This window comes from Hyperolius riggenbachi, chromosome 3 (genome assembly GCF_040937935.1).
Source record: "Hyperolius riggenbachi isolate aHypRig1 chromosome 3, aHypRig1.pri, whole genome shotgun sequence".
Lineage (NCBI taxonomy): Eukaryota > Metazoa > Chordata > Amphibia > Anura > Hyperoliidae > Hyperolius > Hyperolius riggenbachi.
Genome location: NC_090648.1, coordinates 112,047,302 through 112,069,700, shown reverse-complemented (window position 1 = coordinate 112,069,700; position 22,399 = coordinate 112,047,302). Strand labels below are relative to the sequence as shown.

At 43.4% G+C, this 22,399-nt stretch overlaps 1 protein-coding gene across 2 annotated transcripts in view; it reads right to left on the bottom strand.

Moving 5' to 3' along the window:
• Positions 1–22,399, bottom strand: part of GFPT1 (glutamine--fructose-6-phosphate transaminase 1) — a 74,475-nt gene that overhangs the window by 37,408 nt on the left and 14,668 nt on the right. For both annotated transcript variants that reach the window (XM_068274805.1, XM_068274806.1), the window contains exons 2-4: positions 11,106–11,213; positions 8,620–8,727; positions 688–813 (exon numbers count right to left, since the gene is read on the bottom strand). In XM_068274805.1, the coding sequence (XP_068130906.1) occupies positions 688–813; positions 8,620–8,727; positions 11,106–11,213 (342 nt within the window). The remainder of the gene's footprint in view (positions 1–687; positions 814–8,619; positions 8,728–11,105; positions 11,214–22,399) is intronic.

The window sequence follows — 22,399 nt, the reverse complement described above, 5'->3', positions numbered from 1 at the left end:
TAGTGCAGAATGCTGCTGCCAGATTGCTAACAAACCAGCCTCGCCACTGTCACATTACACCGATCCTTCGCTCACTGCACTGGCTACCAGTAGAATGGAGAATACTCTTCAAGATTGGACTGCTGACATTCAAATCCCTGCACAATCTCGGCCCTGGATACATGAAGGACTTGCTGAAGCTGCACCACACCTCTCACAACCTCAGATCAGCAAGTTCTATAAACTTGGTCACTCCCAGAGTGCACCTCAAAAAATCTGGAGATAGAGCCTTCTGTCATGCTGCCCCTACTCTTTGGAACTCCCTACCACATCCAGTAAAGACAGCACCATCCCTGGAGCTATTCAAATCCAGACTGAAAAGCCACCTGTTTAGCCTGGCATTTCCAGATTTATAAAATTCTTCCTCTGTACCACGATGGTCGGAGCCATGCTTATGCGCTTTGAGTCCCAAGGGAGAAAAGCGCTTTACAAATGTTATTTGTTGTTGTTGTTGTAGTCAAAAACTTCTCAGTTTCATTAGATTTCTACTAACTACCACGATAGCAATGTAAGAGAAAAGTAATGTATGGTTCATTTTAATCTGGAAGAAACAAAAGTACTTATTTGTATGAGTTTACATGTATTTTAAATATTACAATTTTCACGCAATAGTGGTCCTTTAAAGGTGAAAAAAGACCGACAATATACCATTATTTTTGTCTGAGCGCTGAGGGTGACTGTTAGTCGGGCTAGGCTCTCCGTGAGTAGCCCATCGAGTGTGAGCTATTCCAAGGTGCACTTCAAAATCAATATCCAAGTCCAGGCTCTCCTGCTCTGTAAGACATTGTAAGGAAAGACATATCAGAAGAAAGCAGTACTTAGTTCACTCTAACAAATCTTTCATCACCATTTTTATATGGCTGTTTTTAAAAAGTTCCCTCTGGACAAGTCAGTCACAGAACTTAGGGTTCCCTTCATAAAAAAGGCAGCTGGCAGGAGATTGGTCATTGCTCACCAGGTATTGAACAGCTCTCGCTCCTCAGCACAGAGCTATCATCTGACCTGCCCAGCTGTTTCTTCTGCTACTGAGATTCTCTGTGGCCAGCACTGCAGCTTAGCTAAGTCTTAATTTCCAGTCCAGTTTTTCCCTAGTATCAAAGTCTTTCCACAACCTCTGTGTATTTACACAAGCCATATGTTCCTCTTATCATCCACACAGATTGTGGTAAGAAACTTTTTTTATTTAAAGCGGATCTGAACTCTTGTACAGTAGAGTTGGAAAACACAGAGAAATTGACCCCGTGTCCACAGCCTGTCTAATTCTCCCTCATCAGCAAGTAAAGAGCTAGTATAATTCGATCTCCCAGCTGTCTGCCGGCTCTGCCCAGTTGTGAGCTAATATGTAAACACTGGAGGTTAACCCTTCCTGTATTCCTAGCAAACCAAGAAGTAACTACACTGCAGCATCTCTGAGGAGCTCTATAAAGCGCTTAAAAGGAAACGTTTTCCTTTAATTGTTATTATGATGTTGCTTATCTTTTAAAGCGCAGAGGATAATAATTAATAATAATTCCTTTTTTTGTATAGCGCCTTTCTCCTGTCGGACTCAAAGCGCTTGCGAGGCAGCCACTAGAGCGCACTCAGTAGGCAGTAGCAGTGTTAGGGAGACTTGCCCAATGAACTCCTTACTGAATAGGTGCTGGCTTACCGAGTCGGAAGAGCCAGGATTTGAACCCAGGACTCCTACATCAGAGGCAGAGCCCTTAACCATTACACAATCCAGCCACTGTAATGGTTGAGGATGTTCTGAGTTCAGGTCCAGTTTAAGACAGTGGGAGTGGTGTGGTAAGGTTTAAATGCTTTATTGAAAATTGAGCTGGGGGAAAGGGACAGAACAGAGTATTAATCTCTTAGCAGCAAAGGAAGGATATGGGCAGAAAACAGGCTTTCTACACCTAATATGTAAATCAATAAACTGTATAAAAGTTGCATTTTTCCCAATCTGATTTTCTCCTATGCACTGCCCATGTGTGATCTCAATGAAGACCTCCGCCTTCAGCCTAAAATGGCTAAGCATGTACCGAAAATACAATGCCACACTGCAAGCATTATATAATGCTTAAATGTAAACATCTGTTCTTGAATCAATCCTCATTTTTGATATTAGCTATACTATATTTCATTGAGGTTTTGTGAGCCTTCATCAGTGTAACCTGGTTGCAACACCAAAGAGGCCCACTTAGATCCCCTATTGAAAACACCATACAGAGAACGGACTAAAATATTGCTTCATATGTTACTCTCCGGACAGCCATTGTGCAAGTTACCTAGAAATGGTTCCAATTTAGTGGAGTGAAAAGATCTGTTGCCATTTTCATCTCCCTGGGGAGGGAGATAGAATGCAAGACAGGAAGAGGGGTGATGTGCAGGTTAGCACTCCAGCTACAATACAAAGCATGTCTTCTATTTGCCTGCAATGTATGTGGATGCCTTCAGCGGTATAGGGGGTATCTTTCTAACAAAGTGATGATGGAGTCAAAACCTCCACACTGCTGAAACGTGACCATATCCCAAATGCTGTCATGTTACCATCGACAAGCAAGATTGCTTTTGCCTGTTCATAGAAGTTCTGTAACAATTACAAACAGACTTTAAATGAAAATTCCCTTAGCCAACCATTTATAGTCACACTGGATAGTGATCTGAAAGAGGCCCTGTAGTGGCATATAGTACAATGCAGTAAATTATTCAGGATACCCACTTTTAGGTTAATAATCCTGGTTTCACCATTAGAATCCCTTCCAATACTTGTATATTGGTTTGTAGCCTCGCCCTTCCAGTCCCTTTTTGTAGGGACATTCCCTCTTTGGGAGCCGAATCCCTCTGTCCTCCTTTGTCCCTCTTTCAGGACTCATCTACAGATCTGTGTTCACATATGTATTTTTCTACTGAAAAACATGTTTAATTGATTCTAAACTTTATTTACCGTATATACTCGCATATAAGCCGACCCCCCAACTTTTCCCTGAAAAAACTGGGAAAAATGATTGACCCCCATATAAGCCGGGGGTAGGAAATGCTGGATTGGTGCAGCCCCCCAGTGTGTCCCAGTATAGCTAGTATAGTGCCCAGTATAGGTAGGTAGTGTCCAGTATAGCTAGTATAGTGCCCAGTATAGCTAGTAAAGTGCCCAGTATAGCCAGTATAGTGCCCAGTATAGCGCCCAGTATGGGTAGGTAGTGCCTCAGTTTAGCTAGTATAGTGCCCAGTTTAGCTAGTATAGTGCCCCAGTATGGCTAGTAAAGTGCCCAGTTTAGCCAGTATAGTGCCCAGTTTAGCCAGTATAGTGCCCAGTTTAGTTAGTATAGTGCCCAGTTTAGCCAGTATAGTGCCCAGTTTAGTGCCCAGTTTAGCTAGTATAGTGCCCAGTTTAGCCAGTATAGTGCCCAGTTTAGCCAGTATAGTGCCCAGTTTAGCCAGTATAGTGCCCAGTTTAGCTAGTATAGTGCCCCAGTTTAGCTAGTATAGTGCCCCAGTTTAGCTAGTATAGTGCCCCAGTTTAGCTAGTATAGTGCCCCAGTTTAGCTAATATAGTGCCCAGTTTAGCCAATATAGTGCCCAGTTTAGCTAGTATAGTGCCCAGTTTAGCCAGTATAGTGCCCAGTTTAGCCAGTATAGTGCCCAGTTTAGCCAGTATAGTGCCCAGTTTAGCCAGTATAGTGCCCAGCATAGGTAGGTAGTACTCCCGCCCCCACCCCCCGCTGCTATTACCTGCAGGCAGCGGCCGCTTCCTAATCCGCGTTCCTCTTCTTAAACTTTTCAGCGTGTATCACAGCAGCGCGCCCGGCGCTGCTGCTGTGACGATGCAGAGTGCAGGAAAGAGCGCGGCTCCCTATAACGGCGATCTGTATCGCCGTTACCAAGGGAACCGCTCTTTCCTGCCCCTGCATCGTCACAGCAGCAGCGCCGGGCGCACTGCTGTGATACACGCTGAAAAGTTTAAGAAGAGGAACGCGGATTAGGAAGCGGCCGCTGCCTGCAGGTAATAGCAGCGGCGGCCGCGGGGGGAGCGGGGAGGGGGGGGAGCGGGGCGCGGAACACCCACCACCCACCACTATACCACCAGGGAAGACTCGCATACAAGCCGACCCCCCAACTTTTGACCCCCTTTTTGGGGGTCAAAAATTCGGCTTGTATGCGAGTATATACGGTACATCATTTAAATTGTAATATTTCTTAAATTTTCAAATGTTAAAAAATAATGCTAATAGAAAGGACCAGCGTGGTTTGAATGATAAAACTACATCTTTTTCTTCTGAATTCCTTGTGGAATGCATAACGAGGGGTGTGGTAGGGGCGTGGTTAGAGGATTGGCCAGGTCATGTCTTAAAGTGTCCCTCTTATCTCAAAAAGTTGGGAGATATGCAACGTCACTTTCTAGGCTGTTAAGTGATACAGAATTCTCCTCGTTGAGCATTCTGGCAGACCAGCTATATTTTCTACTCAATTTAGAACTATTAGTAAACAAACATGTCACAGAAATCACATGGCAGGACTAAGAGCCCTTTTCCACTAGCAGCGATTGCGCTGCTCAATCGCAAATCGCTAGGGTTTGCAAAATAACAGGAATCGTGGTAGGTATTTTCCACTACCGCGATTCGATTTTTACCAACGTGCGATCACACCTCGGATCGATTTTGAACTGCGATTTTGCAATGTAATGCATTGAATATGCAAAATCGCTGTCGCAATCTCGGGACTTGCGCAATCACTAGTGTTTACCAAATGCAATTGCTAGTGGAAAAGGGCCCTAAAGATGTCACCACCGGTAATACATTTCAGAATGTAAATCAGGGTGAAGAATGGGCAAACACTGACCAATGTAAAATGACTATTGTAGAAAAAAAAAAGAAATTTTATTCATTACATTCTTTTCATTACAGTTCCTTTTGAAGCTTGTAGAGCTATTCACCCATATCTGCACCAAATTCTATTAGTAAAAAAAGCAACCATACTATTTATCTTGTCTGCTCTGCTCTCCATAGCAACAAGTATGCATGCTTAAAGGACACCTGAAGTGAGAGGGATATGGAGACTGACATATGTATTTCCTTTTAAACAATGCAAATTGCCTGGCTGTCCTGCAGATCCTCTGCCTGTAATACTTTTAGCCATGGACCCTGAACAAGCATGCAGCAGATCAGGTGTGTGACTGATATTTGACTGTATTTACTACACGCTTGTTTCAGGTGTGATTCAGACTGTACTGATGCATGAAAGATCAACAGAACTGCCAGGCAACTGGTATTGTTTGAAAATAAATAAATATGGCAGCCTCCATATCCCTCTCTCTCAGGTGTCCTTTAAAGAGGACCTGAACTCGGAACTTCCTCTCTGTTCTAAAAGATGAGTAACAGCAAGACAAACATTTATTTGTTACAGCTGATACAAATCCTTGAATAAATCTGCAGTGGGTCTACTTCTTGCTTTCACGGAAGCTGACATAGGGTTAACATCCTATGTTTACAAATTAGCTGCTCTGCTAATGCAGCCAGCTGACAGCTGAGAGATCAAATTAAATTTGTGATTAGTCACAGATGAGGGGGAATCAGACAGGCTAAACTCTCTAAATACATACAGGGTGCATTTCTCTAGGTTTCCTTCAGTCCTGTGCAAGATTCCAGATCCACTTTAAAGAATAGTCAGGTTCTGGAATAAGCAACGTCATGACCCTTTCTGAGAAGCCAATGTGCCTCACATGTTCAGTCACAGCGTCTCCTCTGAGGGTACGATTACTCCTACCCAATCGGGAGCTCTCCTGCCTGGGCCTCTTTAGAGGATCACATGTAAACAGGCTAAACTGGCAGCAATCAGCACACTGGATATATAGCCAGAGGAAACGGGCTGCTCTGAAGGGCTACTAGCATGGAGGAGCTCTGTACATTAAACAAGGAAATGAAAAGAAAATAAATCAGAACAAAGCTGGCCCATCATCCTAAATACGCAGAGCAAAAACACTGATTTGTAAAAAGGAGGAATAAAAACAAAGTCAAATCAAAAAGCAATTGAAACTTAAAAAACTTTTCAAGTAAGCCAAAAGGTTATTCTGAATGGTTCCAGCACCTTGGAGTCTCAGTGGGTTTAGTGTTACCTAAATATTTCATTCCAGTAGGAAATTCTCTGGCTCAGTCTGAACTGCAGGAGGAGGAGGGGGAGGGGAAAAGGTCATGTGAATAAAGGACATTTTCCTGAAACTATTTTTGTTGGAAAACAAACGTTTAGGCCAGGCTCCGGGCCCAGGAAAAGGAGCCCATCATGTTAGGTTACACATCATTAAGAATCCTCAGTATTTCACATCCATTTAACCTCCTTCCACGTAGGCTGCCTATGTGGCTTGTGACTTCGTTTAACCCCTTTGTCACTTGGTGAACTTTAGCACAGTTCCTGGAGATACAAACAGTTAACAGCATTGGTCTTGTGATATTTCATCACTGATGGCCAATTTTTTTCCATTTCTGGGGAAAACAACAATATTTTCTTTGTGTTTGGTTGCCCTGGAAACAGAAAATTGCATTTGGCCCCAGAGAACTGGCCACCTTGGCTTCCGTGAGGTATTTAACTTCCTGAAGGGAGCTTCAGATTTCAAACAGAGAGATGCTGAAGAGGGGGTAAGGGGAGATTGAGCTATTAAATTTATGTGTAAAAATCCATTGGCGTTTGCCGCATCAGGACAGCGAGCACATGAACCGCTTGCAATCTGCCCTCATACATAAGTGTCACCACAAGTCTACAATATTTGGAGAACTGTGACAAATAAAAAAAAAACACAAGGTGAATGAGCTGCTAGTATAGGTAAAATGGTCCCAGTGGTGACAATAGTAACCAAACCCCAACAGAAATGGAAGCTTCAGCAAACTATTGGCCACTTGTGTCACGTTGAGATTATTTTACTTGACACAAGGATGACATTCTCACCACACTTGTGTAGCTGTAAGCCTGTCTTCTAGAACTGCAGGTCCCATTTTAACAGTGTTGGCATTGTGTTTCAGTACTTTATTGCACTGATCACCATCAAGTGTCTCCTTACAACACCTGACACTTAAGGACAATTGAAGCAAGAATAAGGAGGCTGCCATATTTATTTCCTTATAACAATACCAGTTGACAGGCAGCCCAGCTGATCTACTTGGCTGAAGCAGTGTTTGAATAACATCAAAAACAAGCATGCAGCTAATCTTGTCAGATCTGACAATAATGTCAGAAATACATGATCTGCTGCATGCTTGTCCAGGGTCTATGGCTAAAAGCATTAAAGGCAGAGGATCAGCAGGACAGCCAGGTAACTGGTACTGTTTGCAAGGAAATACATATGGCAGCCTCCATGTTCTCTCATTACAGTTTAATTATGCTTCAGCTGTTGCTGATCATTGGGGAACACCTGGGCATTTCTAAAAGAATAACGGTCACACAGTGTTTCGATCGTAAAGCTGCTGAAACGTACCACCATGCTTAATGCGTGTGGTGCGACTATACAGTGAAGCATAAGGTGCAATGAAAGCATGCTTGACAAACTGTAAACGCACGTTACCGGGCATGCTGTACATTACGGCGTTGGAACCCGTCACACTGCACTGGAGGTGCACATCGCAATTTGACGCAAAAATATTGCCCATTGCGATTCATGGGGCCTAAAGGAAATGATGAGAATCTTTCATGAGAAGATGGACTAGTCTGCCAGCTTTTTACTACCTGCTGTCATTGATGGCAACATAGGAAAATATAAATTTATAGTGCATTTTACTCTGGGAGATATGTACATCTTATATGTATGCATTTTAAATGTTGCCTTTTTTTTGCAATAACCATTTACTGCTACATTGGACATTGAGAAATGTTGACATAGACTACTGTGTATTCAGTCTTCCATCTTTTTAGAAAATGCTTCAGCAGAAAGTAAAATACACGGAGCCTGGACTAAGAAGTATGCCAAAGTGCTATTCTCATCTACTGACTTCAGACTTGTCCTGCGCCTGAAACAAAGTCAGAACAGATGATCTGCATACTGAGTGGTTCAGTATCCTATATACTAACTGAAGGTTGTAAGTATGCATGGGCCCTGCTGATGGCGCGGTTGAGGATGGAGGCTTAGTGCGGTGGTTGTGGTGCGCGTGTAGCTGCGGGTGTGTTTATACATGCTTAAGCATGCACGGATACACTTGTGGGAGGTGGCTTAGTGTGGTTGGCGCAGTTGTGGGCGGTGGCTTAGTGCTGCGGTGCAGTTGTGGGTGGCGGCTTAATGTGGCCCAAGGCTTAGTGCCGTGTGCAATTCTTTAGAGAATTGGGAGTTTCATAGTGTATAAGAGGCCATGGATCAGCACAACAGCCAGGTAAACACCTTTTACATGGATGCCAGTAATGGAGCCTTCCATATTCCCCAGACTTCTGATTTCCTGTAAACAACAAGGATCTGACCTTAATTGAACAGGATAATAGATGCAGTCATGCAATGATTAATGATTACTCCTCCTCTCTTCCACCCTACATTTACATTCAATGTACTATGCTGTCAGTCCGTTTAACAAGTTAATTCTCAAGCTGGCAGACAAATTATACAGAAGGACAGGAACTAAGGTGACATACTGTTTATTTCTTCATCTAATGCCTTGACTTTGCCTTTCTTCTTGATCAGCTGGATTTTTTGGGCGTTGTTCTCCCAGTTCTTCTCATTTCCCCCATCGATCCCAACGCCTGCAAAGGACAGTGAGTATTCAGCATTGTCAAATGATACTTTTACATAAAATGACACTAGATGGCAGAGATGTATCACAAGTGTATAAATGGGGGCTGCACAGAAGCTAAGGGAATACAAAGCGTCACAGTCGGCCAAGCGGCAGGGGGCTCAGAGAAGTGCACACATCAGCAGAAATATTCCACACGGCGGAAATCTCCTTTAAAACTGAAATAACAGGTTCCACAAGAAAAGGAGCATTACGGCAATTATGTAAGTATGCAATGTCACAGAGCATGCAGGCAAAACTGGTATTTCTTCCTACACTACACTTCAACTTCAGCTGTTCTGAGGTAAAATATTCATGTTTAAGCCACTCATGGGAGCTGCCATGTCCGACGCCTAGGTCATATAGGGGCGGGCAATTAGAATCTGATCACCTACACTGCCAGAAATGCAACCGTCCCAGGACTGGCACACAGGCCAGCGATATGAGAATGGTAGCTGCAATCTAGAGAGGATTATTATTATTTAGTGTTTATATAATGCTGTCATCTTCCACAGCGCTGTACAGAGAATATATTGTCTTGTCACTTCACTGTCCCTCAGTGGAGCTCACAATCTAATACCTACAATAGTCATGTTTATATATGTATAATGTAGTGTATGTAGGGCCAATTTAGGGGGAAGCCAATTAACTCATCTGTATGTTTTTGGGATGTGGGAGATAACCGGAGTGCCCGGAGGAAACACACGCAGACACGGGGAGAACCTACAAACTCTGTGCTTGGAGCAGATCTATCAAAACCACCACAAGGGGAAATGGAGCAAATCTGGGAAAAACCAGCTGCTGAGGTGGAGCAATTGCTAAGAGCAACCTATCAGAATCCCTGACCTGGACAACTTGCTTCATATTTTAACCAGTTCTGCTTCAGTTTTCCTTGCAAGTGTTTTGTTTTTATATTCTGCCCCTTTATGTTCAAAATGGGTTCCTCTAAACATATTGAACAAAACCTTGTTGAATGTTTCTTTTGGCTGCACTCGCACTGTATATGAGTGATGCATCTGTACTGCATGCATGAGTAGAATGAAGATGAATCTACTACTACTACTGCTACTACTACAGTTACTGCTACTACTGCTAGTACTACTACTACTACTACTACTACTACTACTACTACTACTACTACTACTACTACTACTACTTATCCATATCCATATGTACCTTAAAATCCCTCAGTATTTCATTTACAGTATACTTGAAGTATGGCTTTTTAAAATAAAAAGGTATTTGCATACTTTTCTCTGAAGAACAATTAGCTAAATACATATACTGGTACTTTGTCTGTGTAAGGTCCCATTCCTCAGATATTTCCACCTGCAGCTGGTACACTGGCAACAACTCTACAGGAAGGAAGTGGAATGTCTGAGGAATGGGACCTCACAGAGACTAAAGGTGCTCATAAATCTAGCGATTTTGCAGTATGATCGACCATTCGATTCAATCATTTTATCGATTTGAGAAGGAATCGAGAGAGAATAGAGTGTGTTCCTGAATTCCCAATCAATCAAAAGTGGCTGATATCATGTTGAATTGACCAGCTTAGTCGATCGAGCAGGATGCAATATAGCGGTTGATCGCACAGGAATCGGCTGCTCTACATATATTATTTAGATCCATGTTGGCATTCAGAGCATGGAGACGCAACATTGGTCAGATTTATTAGTGAAGGTGAATTGCATAGGAATCGCTTGTAGTGTGTGGGTCACCAGTTGATTGGCTTTCGATCAGCTATAGCGAAGTCGATTCCCCAATAAAGTTGATCGCTTTGTTGATTGAATCAGAATCGCTAGATGTATGGCCACCTTTAGTAAAGGTATGCAGCCAATTATGCCTCAGAGGGGAACATACAAATACCATATTTTTAAGCACCCCTGATGGGAGAGGGATATGAAGGCTGACATTTATTTCCCTTTACAACAATGCAAATTGCCTGGCTGTCCTGCTGATCCTCTGCCTCTAATACTTTTAGCCATAGACCCTGAACAGCTACCCTGCTGATCCTCTGCGTCTATAACTTTTAGCCATAGACCCTGAAGGAGCATGCTCATTACACTCTGACTATATTAGCCCTATGCTTGTTTTAGGTGTGTGATTTAGACACTACCTCAGCTAAAAACATCCCAGCCAACTGGTATAGTTTAAAAGAAAATACAATATGGCAGCCTCCATGCCCCTTTTGTGTTCAGTTGTCCTTTAAATAGGCATTCAGAGTTCAGGAAGACGTAAAGTAAAATGAATCTACAACTTTTTCATAAAAAAAATAAATAAAAATAAAAAGGTCACTTGGCCTGCTCATTCCAGTTAAGATAACATTGTATAATTCCTCCATCTCACCTGCGGAGTCATAGCCTCGGTACTCCAGCCTCTGTAGACCTTTAATAAGTCTCTCCAGGATCTCGCGCCTGGTGCGGGGCACATGATAATTCAAGTATGCAAAGATTCCTATGGAAGAAGAAAACACTGATCAGAATAGGCTGCAGAAGGAACACCTTCACAGAGTACTAGCAATCCCAACAGGTAAATGCCATAATAATGGTATGAGTTAAGCCATGTTACAGTAATGATACATTAAACTCCAACATTAAAACACTATTAGGTGCAATGCCATCCACACATCTGCTGCCCTTGCTGTACCTGCCCTGGTCAGTTCAGCACAATTCTTGCCTAAGCAGGAAGTCAAGTAAATACATTCATTGAGAACATTGTTGTTCTTCCTGTCCATCACTTTCTTTCCAGTTGACACCATAGTTTCCCATTTGAGCCTCATTTAAACTCTTGGTGTCATCAGGACAGGCAGTGCTGGGAATACTGCCACGAGGATGGTCACAAAGGTGGTAAATGTGATGCTAATAATTTCAAGCGCTATAGACACTAAAAATAAGTAGTTCCACACCTGAATACTGCAACAGGCAATTTCAACACAACAACAAATAATGGGGTTTTATATGAACCAATATTCTCTATTTATTCTTCCTTCACAGTATCTTCCAATTACGGACAAGATGTATGGATACAGATTCAGAGTTCCAATTCACATAAAAATCATGCCTAGGTACTCTGAATCTGTATCCATACATCTTGTCCGCAATTGGAAGATACTGTGAAGGAAGAATAAATAGAGAATATTGGTTCATATCATTTATTGTTGTGTTAATAATTTCAAGCTGTTGGAAGTTTTATGCAGCTTGGCATGGCACCAATCAAATCTAGATGCCAATTTTGATACATATACATATATATGCATAATTTAAATACTTACCTGTTCTGGAATCACCCCTCCAGGCAGGTGATCGCTCTGCCTCCTTGGAGAATAGGCCCTGGTCACCCACATCTGCATTGCCGTGGCCCACCCCCAGCTTGGCAGACGCAGCCTAATTGGTGGCTGCCAAGCTGAGGGAGGGCCATGGCAGCGCAGGTAAAGGTTTCCCAAGACCCTTGGCAGTCTACGGAAACATAGCCGCGACATCACAGCCGAGGGGTGTGGCGGGGGGAATGGGAGTGTCACCTGTGACCCGAAGACATGAGGACGGGTAAGTATTTAACCCAGCAACTTCCCTGACAGAGCCGGTCATGACCTGATCATTCATGATAGTTTTGAGTGACAGTATTGGAAACCAGCACTGAACAGACACTCTGCTTGGCTACAGTCGAGCAGCTTGGTCTCTTCAATGGAGAGGGAAGGAGGAGAAACAAGTGGCTGCTGAGCGACAGCGTTTAGCGATTTAACATGGCGAAAGGCTATACAACATCATGGGGCAACTGTATTCATGCTACATTTTCACAAGAAATGATCATGAGGAGGATAGTAGGTCAGTACATAGCCTAATGTAACCTAGGCTGCTAGCAGAAATTAAAATCTACTACATTTTGGAGTGGTGGCATCGCCATTTGGTTGAAACTGCAACATAGTCCCTAGACCTAAGGTGCCCCCACATGTGACCTTCTTTAAAGGATAACTGTAGCAAGAGGGCTATGGAGGCTGCCATATTTATTTTATGTAAAGCAATACCAGTTGCCTGGCTGTCCTGCTGATCCACTGCCTCTAATACGTTTAGCCATAGGCCCTGAAAAAGCATGCAGCAGATAAGGTGTTTGTGACATTTTTAGATCTGACAGATTAGCTGCATGCTTGTTTCTGGTGTTATTCAGCCACTACTGCAGCCAAATAGGCTGCCAGGCAACTGGTATAGTTTAACAGGAAATAAACATGGCAGCCTCCATAGCCCTCTTTCTTCAGTTGTCCTTTAAAGGAGAACTGTAGTCAGAGGTATATGGAGGCTGCCATATTGATTCCCTTTTAAGCAATACCAGTTGCCTGGCAGTCCTGCTGAGCTATTTGCCTGCAGTAGTGTGAATCACACCAGAAACAAGCATGTAGCTAATCTTATCAGCTCTGACAAAAGTGTCAGAAACACCTGATCTGCTGCATGCTTGTTCAGGGTTTGTGGCTAATACTATTAGAGGCAGAGGATCAGCAGAACAGCCAGGCATGTGGTATTGCTTAATAGGAAACAAATATGGCAGCCTCCATATCCATCTCACTACAGTTCTCCTTTAACAAACCATTCCTTTCTCTCTGCTTATGCCTCCATCAGAGTGTCTGAGCTTGAAAAGCCAGTTTTGGTGGTCTGTATCATGTATAACAATAACAATAATATTTATATAGCGCTTTTCTCCCTGGGGACTCAAAGCGCTGTGACCCTGCATTATGCAGTCTCAAAGGCTAGGGAAAAGAGGTGAGTTTTTAGCCTTTTTTTAAAGCTGTCCAGAGAAGGAGCCTCTCGTACTGATTGTGGAAGTGAGTTCCATAGAGTAGGGGCTGCATAGGAAAAGGCCCGAGCACCAAATGTTAAGTGTATCCTGGGAATAACCAGCTTCATCTTGTTGGCAGAGCGGAGGGTGCGTGGAGGGGCATAAAGTTCCAATAGATCCGCTATGTATTTGGGTCCCATGTGGTGTAGAGCCTTGAATGTCAGCAGGCAGATCTTAAAATTGATTCTCCATTTTACTGGCAACCAGTGAAGAGTTTGCAGTACTGGGGTGATGTGTGAGCTGCGGGGGGCATTGGCTAGGAGTCTGGCTGCAGCATTCTGTACTAGCTGTAAGGGGCGCAGAACCTTATCTGTAGATCCGATGAACAGGGCGTTACAGTAGTCTAGGCGGGAGGATACAAATGCGTGAACCAGGGCAGGTAGGTCTTCAGCTGGGATAAGGTGTTTGATTTTCGCTATATTTCTTAGATGGAAGAAGGAAGACTTGACGACAGCTGATACCTGCTGTCTGAGTTTTAGATTTCCATCCAGGATCACCCCAAGGTTTCGCACAGAGTCTTTATACTGTACAGTATCTCCCCCAATTGCTAGTTTGAGGTGGTGAGCGTTTTGAACTTTATCCATCATGTGTGGACCACCTACCACCAACACCTCTGTTTTGTCAGAGTTCAGCCTCAGCCAGCTGGTGTTCATCCAATTTTGTAAATCCACTAGACACGCATTTATGGATGCTGATGGGTCTTGGGTGCCAGGCTTGAAGGACAGATACAGTTGTGTGTCATCTGCATAACAATGGTATCCTAAACCATAGTTCTGGATTATTTTGCCCAGTGGGAGCATGTAGACTGCAAAGAGTAATGGTGATAGTACAGAACCCTGTGGAACTCCATAGGCAAGTGGCACTGGATTAGAGTAGTGTGTGCCCAGACATACTTGCTGTGTCCTGCCAGATAGGAAGGTCTGAAACCAGCTAAGAACAGTACCCCTTAGGCCACAGTAATTCTTCAGTCGCTGGATTAGTATTTCATGATCCACAGTATCAAATGCTGCTGACAAGTCAAGAAGAATCAGAATTGAGCAATCACCCTTGTCCCTTGCAGTAAGTAGATCATTCATTACTCGGACTAATGCTGTTTCAGTGCTGTGCCTTTTCCTGAATCCTGACTGAAAAGTATCAAAGATGTTATCTGTAAGCCTGGCTTCTAGCTGGTTGGCGACTGCTTTCTCGATAACTTTTGATAGGAATGGTAAGTTCGCCACAGGTCTGTAGTTGGTTACAGAATCAGGATCTAGTGATGGTTTCTTCAGGAGGGGTTTTATGATTGCTTTCTTTAGTTCTTCTGGGAAAAGTCCACTTTGCAAGGAGCACTGAGTGATTTTGTGAAGTGCTGGCCTGAACAGCGCTGGGCACTGCATTAAGGATCCAGTTGGGCCAGGATCAAGGTCGCAGGTGGTGGGGCGGAGACTTTGAATGAGAATTCCAAAATCTTCTACACTCAGAGTGTCAAAGACTTGCCATGGTGGTACGGTAGTAAGCAGATGCAAAGTCCAGTGCTCAATTGATGTTGGTGTAATGCTGGCACGGATGGTAGACACCTTGTTTGTGAAGAAGGCAGAGAATTCTTCACACCTTTCCCTGGAGTATGTGGTTGGGGCTTTTAGGCAGGAAGGATTGCAGAGTGATTCCACTGTGTGGAAGAGTTGAGCAGCTCTGTTGTTGGCTGTAGATATTTTGTGCGAGATAAAGTCTGATTTTTTCTTGGTTATTGCTTGTTGGTATTGTCTGAGGTGTTGAACTAGGCTAGATTTGTGCTCCCCAGTCCCTGATTTACGCCACTGTCTTTCAAGTCTGCGCCCTTTCTTTTTTAGATCCATGATGGTTTTGTCAAACCAATTATCTTTCTGCTTTTTGGTTGCTGATTTGGTGCGCCATGGGGCAATACTGTCAAGTGTTTCATATATCGTGTTGTTGTACTGGGTTACTAGAGAGTTTGGGTCCATTTGACTGTGGTGCAGATTTGTAAAATCCAGGTTGGCAGTTATCCTCTCCGGTGTTAATTTACTCAAGGGACGGGTTTTGATTGTTTCTTTAGGGAGCTGCATGTATGTATGTATGTATGTATACAGTGCCTGGGGGCGAGGAGCAGTGTATAATTTGCAATGCGGCCATTGACCCTGTAGGTATGACACTGGTCTGGGATGAGACAGCTAGGTGCTTATCTGCCTGGATTTATGGTAGATTTTAAAGCACCATCTACCGTAATAAACAACTTCATGTACACCTCAAGCCATAATCCTGCAGATCACTAAAAATACGTACCTTTATAAAACGGGCAGCGTCATATTACCGTGGCAACGACAGAACATAAACTAGGTACGTGGCCGTAAAGTAGGTCTCTGCAAATTACCATAGCCCTGATCACCATCAGCGCATTTACATATGTATTTCACTTAGCTATAAACCTGACTCAGCTAATGGAATGTTTTTAATGACATTAATTATATGGCACAATAAATGTACCAGCTGTAAAACAACCAAATTACAATTTATAGGCTGAAAGTAACAGCCAAAGGGTGAAACCAGAAACTTATGCTACGTACACACATCAGATAAAAGTCTTTGGAAAAGGCAAGAGCCTTTTCCAAAGACTTTTATCTGATGTGTGTACGTAGCATAAGTTTCTGGTTTCACCCTTTGGCTGTTACTTTCAGCCTATAAATTGTAATTTGGTTGTTTATTACAGCTGGTACATTTATTGTGCCATATAATTAATGTCATTAAAAACATTCCATTAGCTGAGTCAGGTTTATAGCTAAGTGAAATACATATGACCAATTTTACCCATTTCCATGTAGTATGAGAGCATATCTACACAGTTTATTCTATGGAGCTGAACTCCCCATCAGATAAAAATCTTTGCAAGATGCTGTACACATGCAACAGATCAGTATCTGCAAAAGATCAGTTCCTGCAAAAGATCAGTTCCTGCAAAATACATTCATAGTCTATGATATCTGCAGATCTCATACACACCTTGTTTAACGGACAATCATCTGCAGATCTGAAGATCCTTCCTGGTGGATCTGATCTGCAGATGAATGTCTGTTAAACAAGGTGTGTATGAGATCTGCAGATATCATAGACTATGAATGCATTTTGCAGGAACAGATCTTTTGCAGATACTGATCTGTTGCATGTGTACAGCATCTTTGTGTACAACATCTTGCAAAGATTTGTATCTGATGGGGAGTTCAGCTCAACAAAATAGACTGTGTAGATATGCTATCATACTATATGGAAGGTGGTAAAATTGGTCTGTGATCTTGCCTTTTGATAAAAGATAAAAAAAAGAAAAAGTTTTCTTGTACCACAAACTTATCAATCAACCTTTTATGGCCGTCAGGAAATTGGAAGAAAAAAAACAAACACAGACTACTGCTCTATACCAGTCATTTTCCTCTAGTAATGTAAATCTTTATAACTGGCTCAGCTACTGCAGCTATTTTCTATTTTATATAAATGTGGTCACAGACAGAGAAGCTCAGATGACTGCTTGTCAACAAAGCTGAGCAAGAATTTCTAAAAACGTACATGCAAAGGACACCTGAAGTGAGAGGGATATGGAGGCATATTTATGTTCTTTTAAACAATGCACATTGCCTGGCTATACTGCTGATCATCTACCTGTAATACTTTTAGCCATAGACCCTGAACAAGAATACAGATCAGATGTTTCTGACAAAACTCTGACTCCATTAGCGGCATGCTTGTTTCAAGTGTGCGATTCAAACACTACTGATGCCAGAATGATCAGGATTGCCAGGCAACTGGTATGGTTTAAAAAGGAAATACACATGGCAGCGTCAATGTATCTCTCCCTTCAGGTTCCCTTTAAATATAAATGTGCTCTCTGAGAACTGATTTAATTGCAGATACAATCAGTTCTCAGAGAGCAAATTTATATTTAAAGGGAACATACAATTGATTAATCTGCAATTAATCAATTGTATGTGGGCAAGAAGGAACTCCCCATGTTGCATCACCACTGTTCAGTGACTGAATATGCATTTCAATATGGAATGATTTGCCTTTCACTCACTAAGTAGAGTTTAGCGAGAGTCTTATTTCTCAAATAAAGCTGAATTACTGCTAATACCTTCTGCTTGAAAGAGGCAAAATTTATATAAATCAAATTATAAGAAAGGAATGGGGGTGAGGGAATGTGTTTGACAATGAACTGCAATAATTCATATACCTCAGGCGATACTTTTATTCAATGCTTTGTAGAGTTATTCTTTTAATAACTTCACTCCCCTCCATTGTGGGGGTTAAGGATGGCATGCGCACACGCCCACGGGTGCACACGCTGTCATGGACATTTATTCAACATAATATCTATATAACTAAACGACGGTTGTAATGCAAGGTGTGGACACACTGTGGCCAGTTAACAGTTAGCATATGGACAATACACATTAACACATTGTGCTACTAAACTTTTGGTCAATGGAAAAAAAACAAACAAAAACAAACAAAAAAAACGCACAGTTAGCAATCAACAACTGCTCATTCAACAGCTGAACTGCCATTAACAGCACAATATTTTCCTTAGATGCAATTGTTCGATCAGATTTTTACGATCTAAGTATACTGAAAACTGCACAGTATGCGGAGAAAAATCGATGTAAAATGAGTCTATGGTTGAGTGGAACAGAAAATGTTGTTACTTATCTGATGAAAATATTGTATCAATAATGGGCATTTATATCCTAACCGGAGGCTGTAGATATGTATGGACCCTGTGTAGCTGCTTAGTGTGGGCGGTGGCTTAGTGCAGTGGTTGTGGTGTGCATGTAGGCTTTGGACGGTGATGGCACATGATCAGGCTTTGGCAGGCGAGGGTTGTGGAGCGGTTGTAGTATTGGGCGACAGGGGCTCTGCAGCGGTGTGCGATTCTTTTGAGAATTATGAGTTTACTGGTTTGCACTAATTAGTGCACAAATAGGACGTATATAAAATGTACATTTTACCTTAAGTGGTTAAAGGAAACCAGAGCTGAAGATTACTCAATGTTTTATACATATCTGGGGCTTCCTCCAGCCCCATCCGCATGGATCGCTCCCACAACGCCGTCCTCAGCCTTCTTCTGCGCCGTTTCCACTTCTGTCAGTTGCGGCCAGTCTGCGCAAGAGAAGTGCGACCTCTACGTACCTCTCCAGCTGCTGCTTGAGAGATACGTAAAGAGCGCATTTCTTTTACGTCAGACTGACAGAAGTTACAGGACCCAGTAACGGCGCAGGAGAAGGCGGGGGACGGCGGTGTGGGAGTGATCCATGCGGATGGGGCTAGAGAAAGCTCCAGGTATGTATAAAACTTTGAGTAATCTTCAGCACTGGTACACTTTAAAGTGTATCCGGGGTAACATGACATGATGAGATGTAGGTGTAGGTGTATGGACAGTGCCAAGCACACAAGATATGCGGTGTTCCTTTTCATCTTTCCCTGAAACAATAGAGTTAGATATCATGTGTGTAAGTGCCAGATTCTCTCCAGTCAGATGAAGTCAGATTAAGGCTGGCCACTAATGGTCCAATTTATAGCGAAAAATCGTTCGAGCGATCAGAAATTCTGATCGGATTGGTTGTAAATAATCTCCATTGGTGGACACAAATCGATTATGAACGAGCAAAAAAAATGTCGCCCGAATGAATTTTCGTCGAACGAAAATTTGGATTTACTTGGTGGTCGTGATAGATAGGAAGCAATGATCGGTTAGTTGATGGTGTAGTAAACGATTTTTCGTCCGATCAGAATTTCTGATCGCTCGAACGATTTTTTACTAGAAATTGGACGGTTAGTGGCCAGCTAAATAGCGTAAAGCTGGCCATACACTGGCCCGATTTGCCGCCGTTTCGACAGCAGATTCGATCACTGGGATCGAATCTGCTGCCAATCGTCCGGGCTACACGCCGAATTTCGATCCATTTCGTCCGATCCCGTCAATCGATCCGTGCGGAAAATTACAGTCGATCGCCCGCGGGTAGGGAGCGCGTCGCTAGCGGCGTTCGAGTGCCCGACGACCGACGCAATAGAGCCCGCATACATTACCTGCTCCGCCGGCGCGACTCCAGTCCCCCGGTCACCGCTCTGGTCTCCAGGTCCGGCATGCCTCACTTCTTCTAGCCCGGCAGGAAGTTTAAACAGTAGAGGGCGCTCTACTGTTTAAACTTCCTGCCGGGCTAGAAGAAGTGAGGCATGCCGGACCTGGAGACCAGAGCGCAGACAGAGCAGCGGTGACCGCGGGCAGTCGCGCCGGCGGAGCAGGTAATGTATGTGGGGGGTGGGGAGCGTCGGCGGCGGCAGCAGCAGCACCACCACAACAGATTGTGAACGGTTTCAGGCTGAAATCTGTTCACAATCTGTTTGCAGTAAAGGTAGCCATACGGTCCCTCTCTGATCAGATTCGATCAGAGAGGGATCTATCTGTTGGTCGAATCTGATGGCAAATCGACCAGTGTATGGCTACCTTAACTCTCACTGAAAAGGAATTACAGCCGTAAAAAACTCTTTCCTGGCAGACAAAAGCTACTGGCTGCAGAGGGTAGATAAAAAAAGGTCAATAGTTCCTCTGTTAGCTTCTGGGATACTGAAAGACTGGATCAGTCATATAAGACAATACAACATTAAACATACTTTTTTTTTTTTTTTTTTTTTTTTGCGGATGCACAGAAAATAAAATGGTGGGAGTCTAAAAAAAGAAGTTATTTTTAGGAGGAGGATAGATACAATTCTTTATCTTATCAGTTTATTTTCACCTCAGGTTTGCTTTATTAAGGTCCGCTTTCAGGCAGAAGCTAGGAAATAAATGCCAAGTTCTCTTCAGCCTCATCTGCCAGCATGACCAATCAGCTGATGTGCCAGGTTACAGGCATGAATATCAGTCTATGTACGCTGTCATTGTGGCAGCTGTGGTTTCCAGTAAATATGCATCACGTACAACATGTGAAAAGTAATCTTTATAGCGAGTATGGAAATATGCCAGGCTGAGCCTGCTCACTCTCACATCGAGACTAAAACGCCATTGAGAAGACAGAATCGCAGCCTGTGAGAGGCACAGAGGACAGAGCCGCCTCACACTGACCTATTTCCCCATGTCTCCCAATACCTTCATATCATCGCTCAGATTAAACTGTACCTCTAACACTATTAACACCAAAGGCCAACAGATGAGGAAAAGGAAAGAGAATTTAGAGGAGCTCAAAGTCACAGTGTGTATAAATCTGTTATCACGCCTGTCTGGCTCAGGCGGTGACATCAATTCACTAGCCTCTGCTAAAGGTGACTTCCAATCCAACATGAAAAAATACCTGTGTAGTGCCTCTCATCTTCCTCCTGACGTCCTCCTTGTGCAGCTGGCTGTCGTATTGCTAAATCATTACAGCTTCAAGTATCTATTTCCTGGATGTCCCCCCATCTAATCACTGATGCTGCTAGGATGGAAGAATACATGAATCTAGCCAGTTATATTAGCATTTCCAGCTCTCTCTATTAAGTCCTCATATTTCTAAGTTCCTTAGTTAGGCCTCGTTCACATTGCGTTCCGCTCGCGTTAGCGTTCACGATGGGCTTGCTTTGACGCAATTTTTGTTTTGGATTCCCGGCACTTGTGTGGGCGTTGCATTTTTGTGAAAAGCGCTTTTCTAAGCGCTTTTGCAGAGTGTTTTTTTAATTCACGCACTGACGCAAGTCAGGAAGTGAACTCTTTGACCCGGAAAATAAATAAATACAATGTATTTATTCTTAAAACCGCTCACGCAATCGCTACACAAAGCCATTTTGTGAGCATTTTGCGTTTTTCCTATACCTTCCATTGAGGCAAAATCACCTCAAAAATGGTTCAGGCAGCAATTTTCTGAGCGGACCGGAAACGAACCGCTCAGATGTGAACTCTCTTATAGAGAATCATTGCACAAGCACTGTCAGGGTATTTTTGAAAAATTGCCAGTGCTAAAAAAAATAAATAAATCACAAAGCGCCTCTAGTTGTGAATGAGCCCTTAGGGTCTAGGAAAAAGCATCTACCAAGGTTTCCAATGAAGCCACCTCACTTTTCACTTTTGATTATTTACAACTCACACTAGCTGAGGGAAGAGTTTCAGAACCTCTTGGCAATCAGAACAGTTTAGAATGAAGTCTTAAAAATATATAGCTACATGCACACACTAGATGAATTTTGGTAGAGGCAGCCGATAACAACCTCCTCTGCTAGAAATCCAGCACGCATACAGTCTGCCCCGATGCCTCAGCTAGCGATCATCCTGCTGATTGAATTGGCGGTTAGCACCCCCGCGCACAGTAACAGAACACGGCACTAGTCCGAATCAGCTGATTTCGGCGCGCAGCTCTAAGAGCCGAGCACCGAAACTGGGCGCCGTCATAGCAGCAATGCTATGATGGGCACCCCGCGTAGCGGTAATTCGGGGCTCTGGCAGCTGCCAGACCCCAAATTACATCTCCCTCCGAATTTGCGACAACTCGGAGGGGGAATAGTATTTAAACGCCGCCTCAGAGTTTAGCGGCAGCAGGGAGAGCCGTCATTCGTCTCTCCCCGCGCCAAACTGAGCGGCGCCGATATGACATGCACTCCCACTTGTCTGCAGGATAGCGATGCGTCTGTATAGCCTCAAACCTGCAATATCGCCTGAGGGATTTGAGTCTTGATCCCCGCCAAATTACATGCCTCATACTGTGTTCATGGCTTAATAAGGAACCTTAACTGTGAAGGGAAAAATGTTTCACTCACCTGGGGGTTACCCAAGCCCCCTGCAGCCTTTCTGTGCCCTCGCAGCTCCTCCA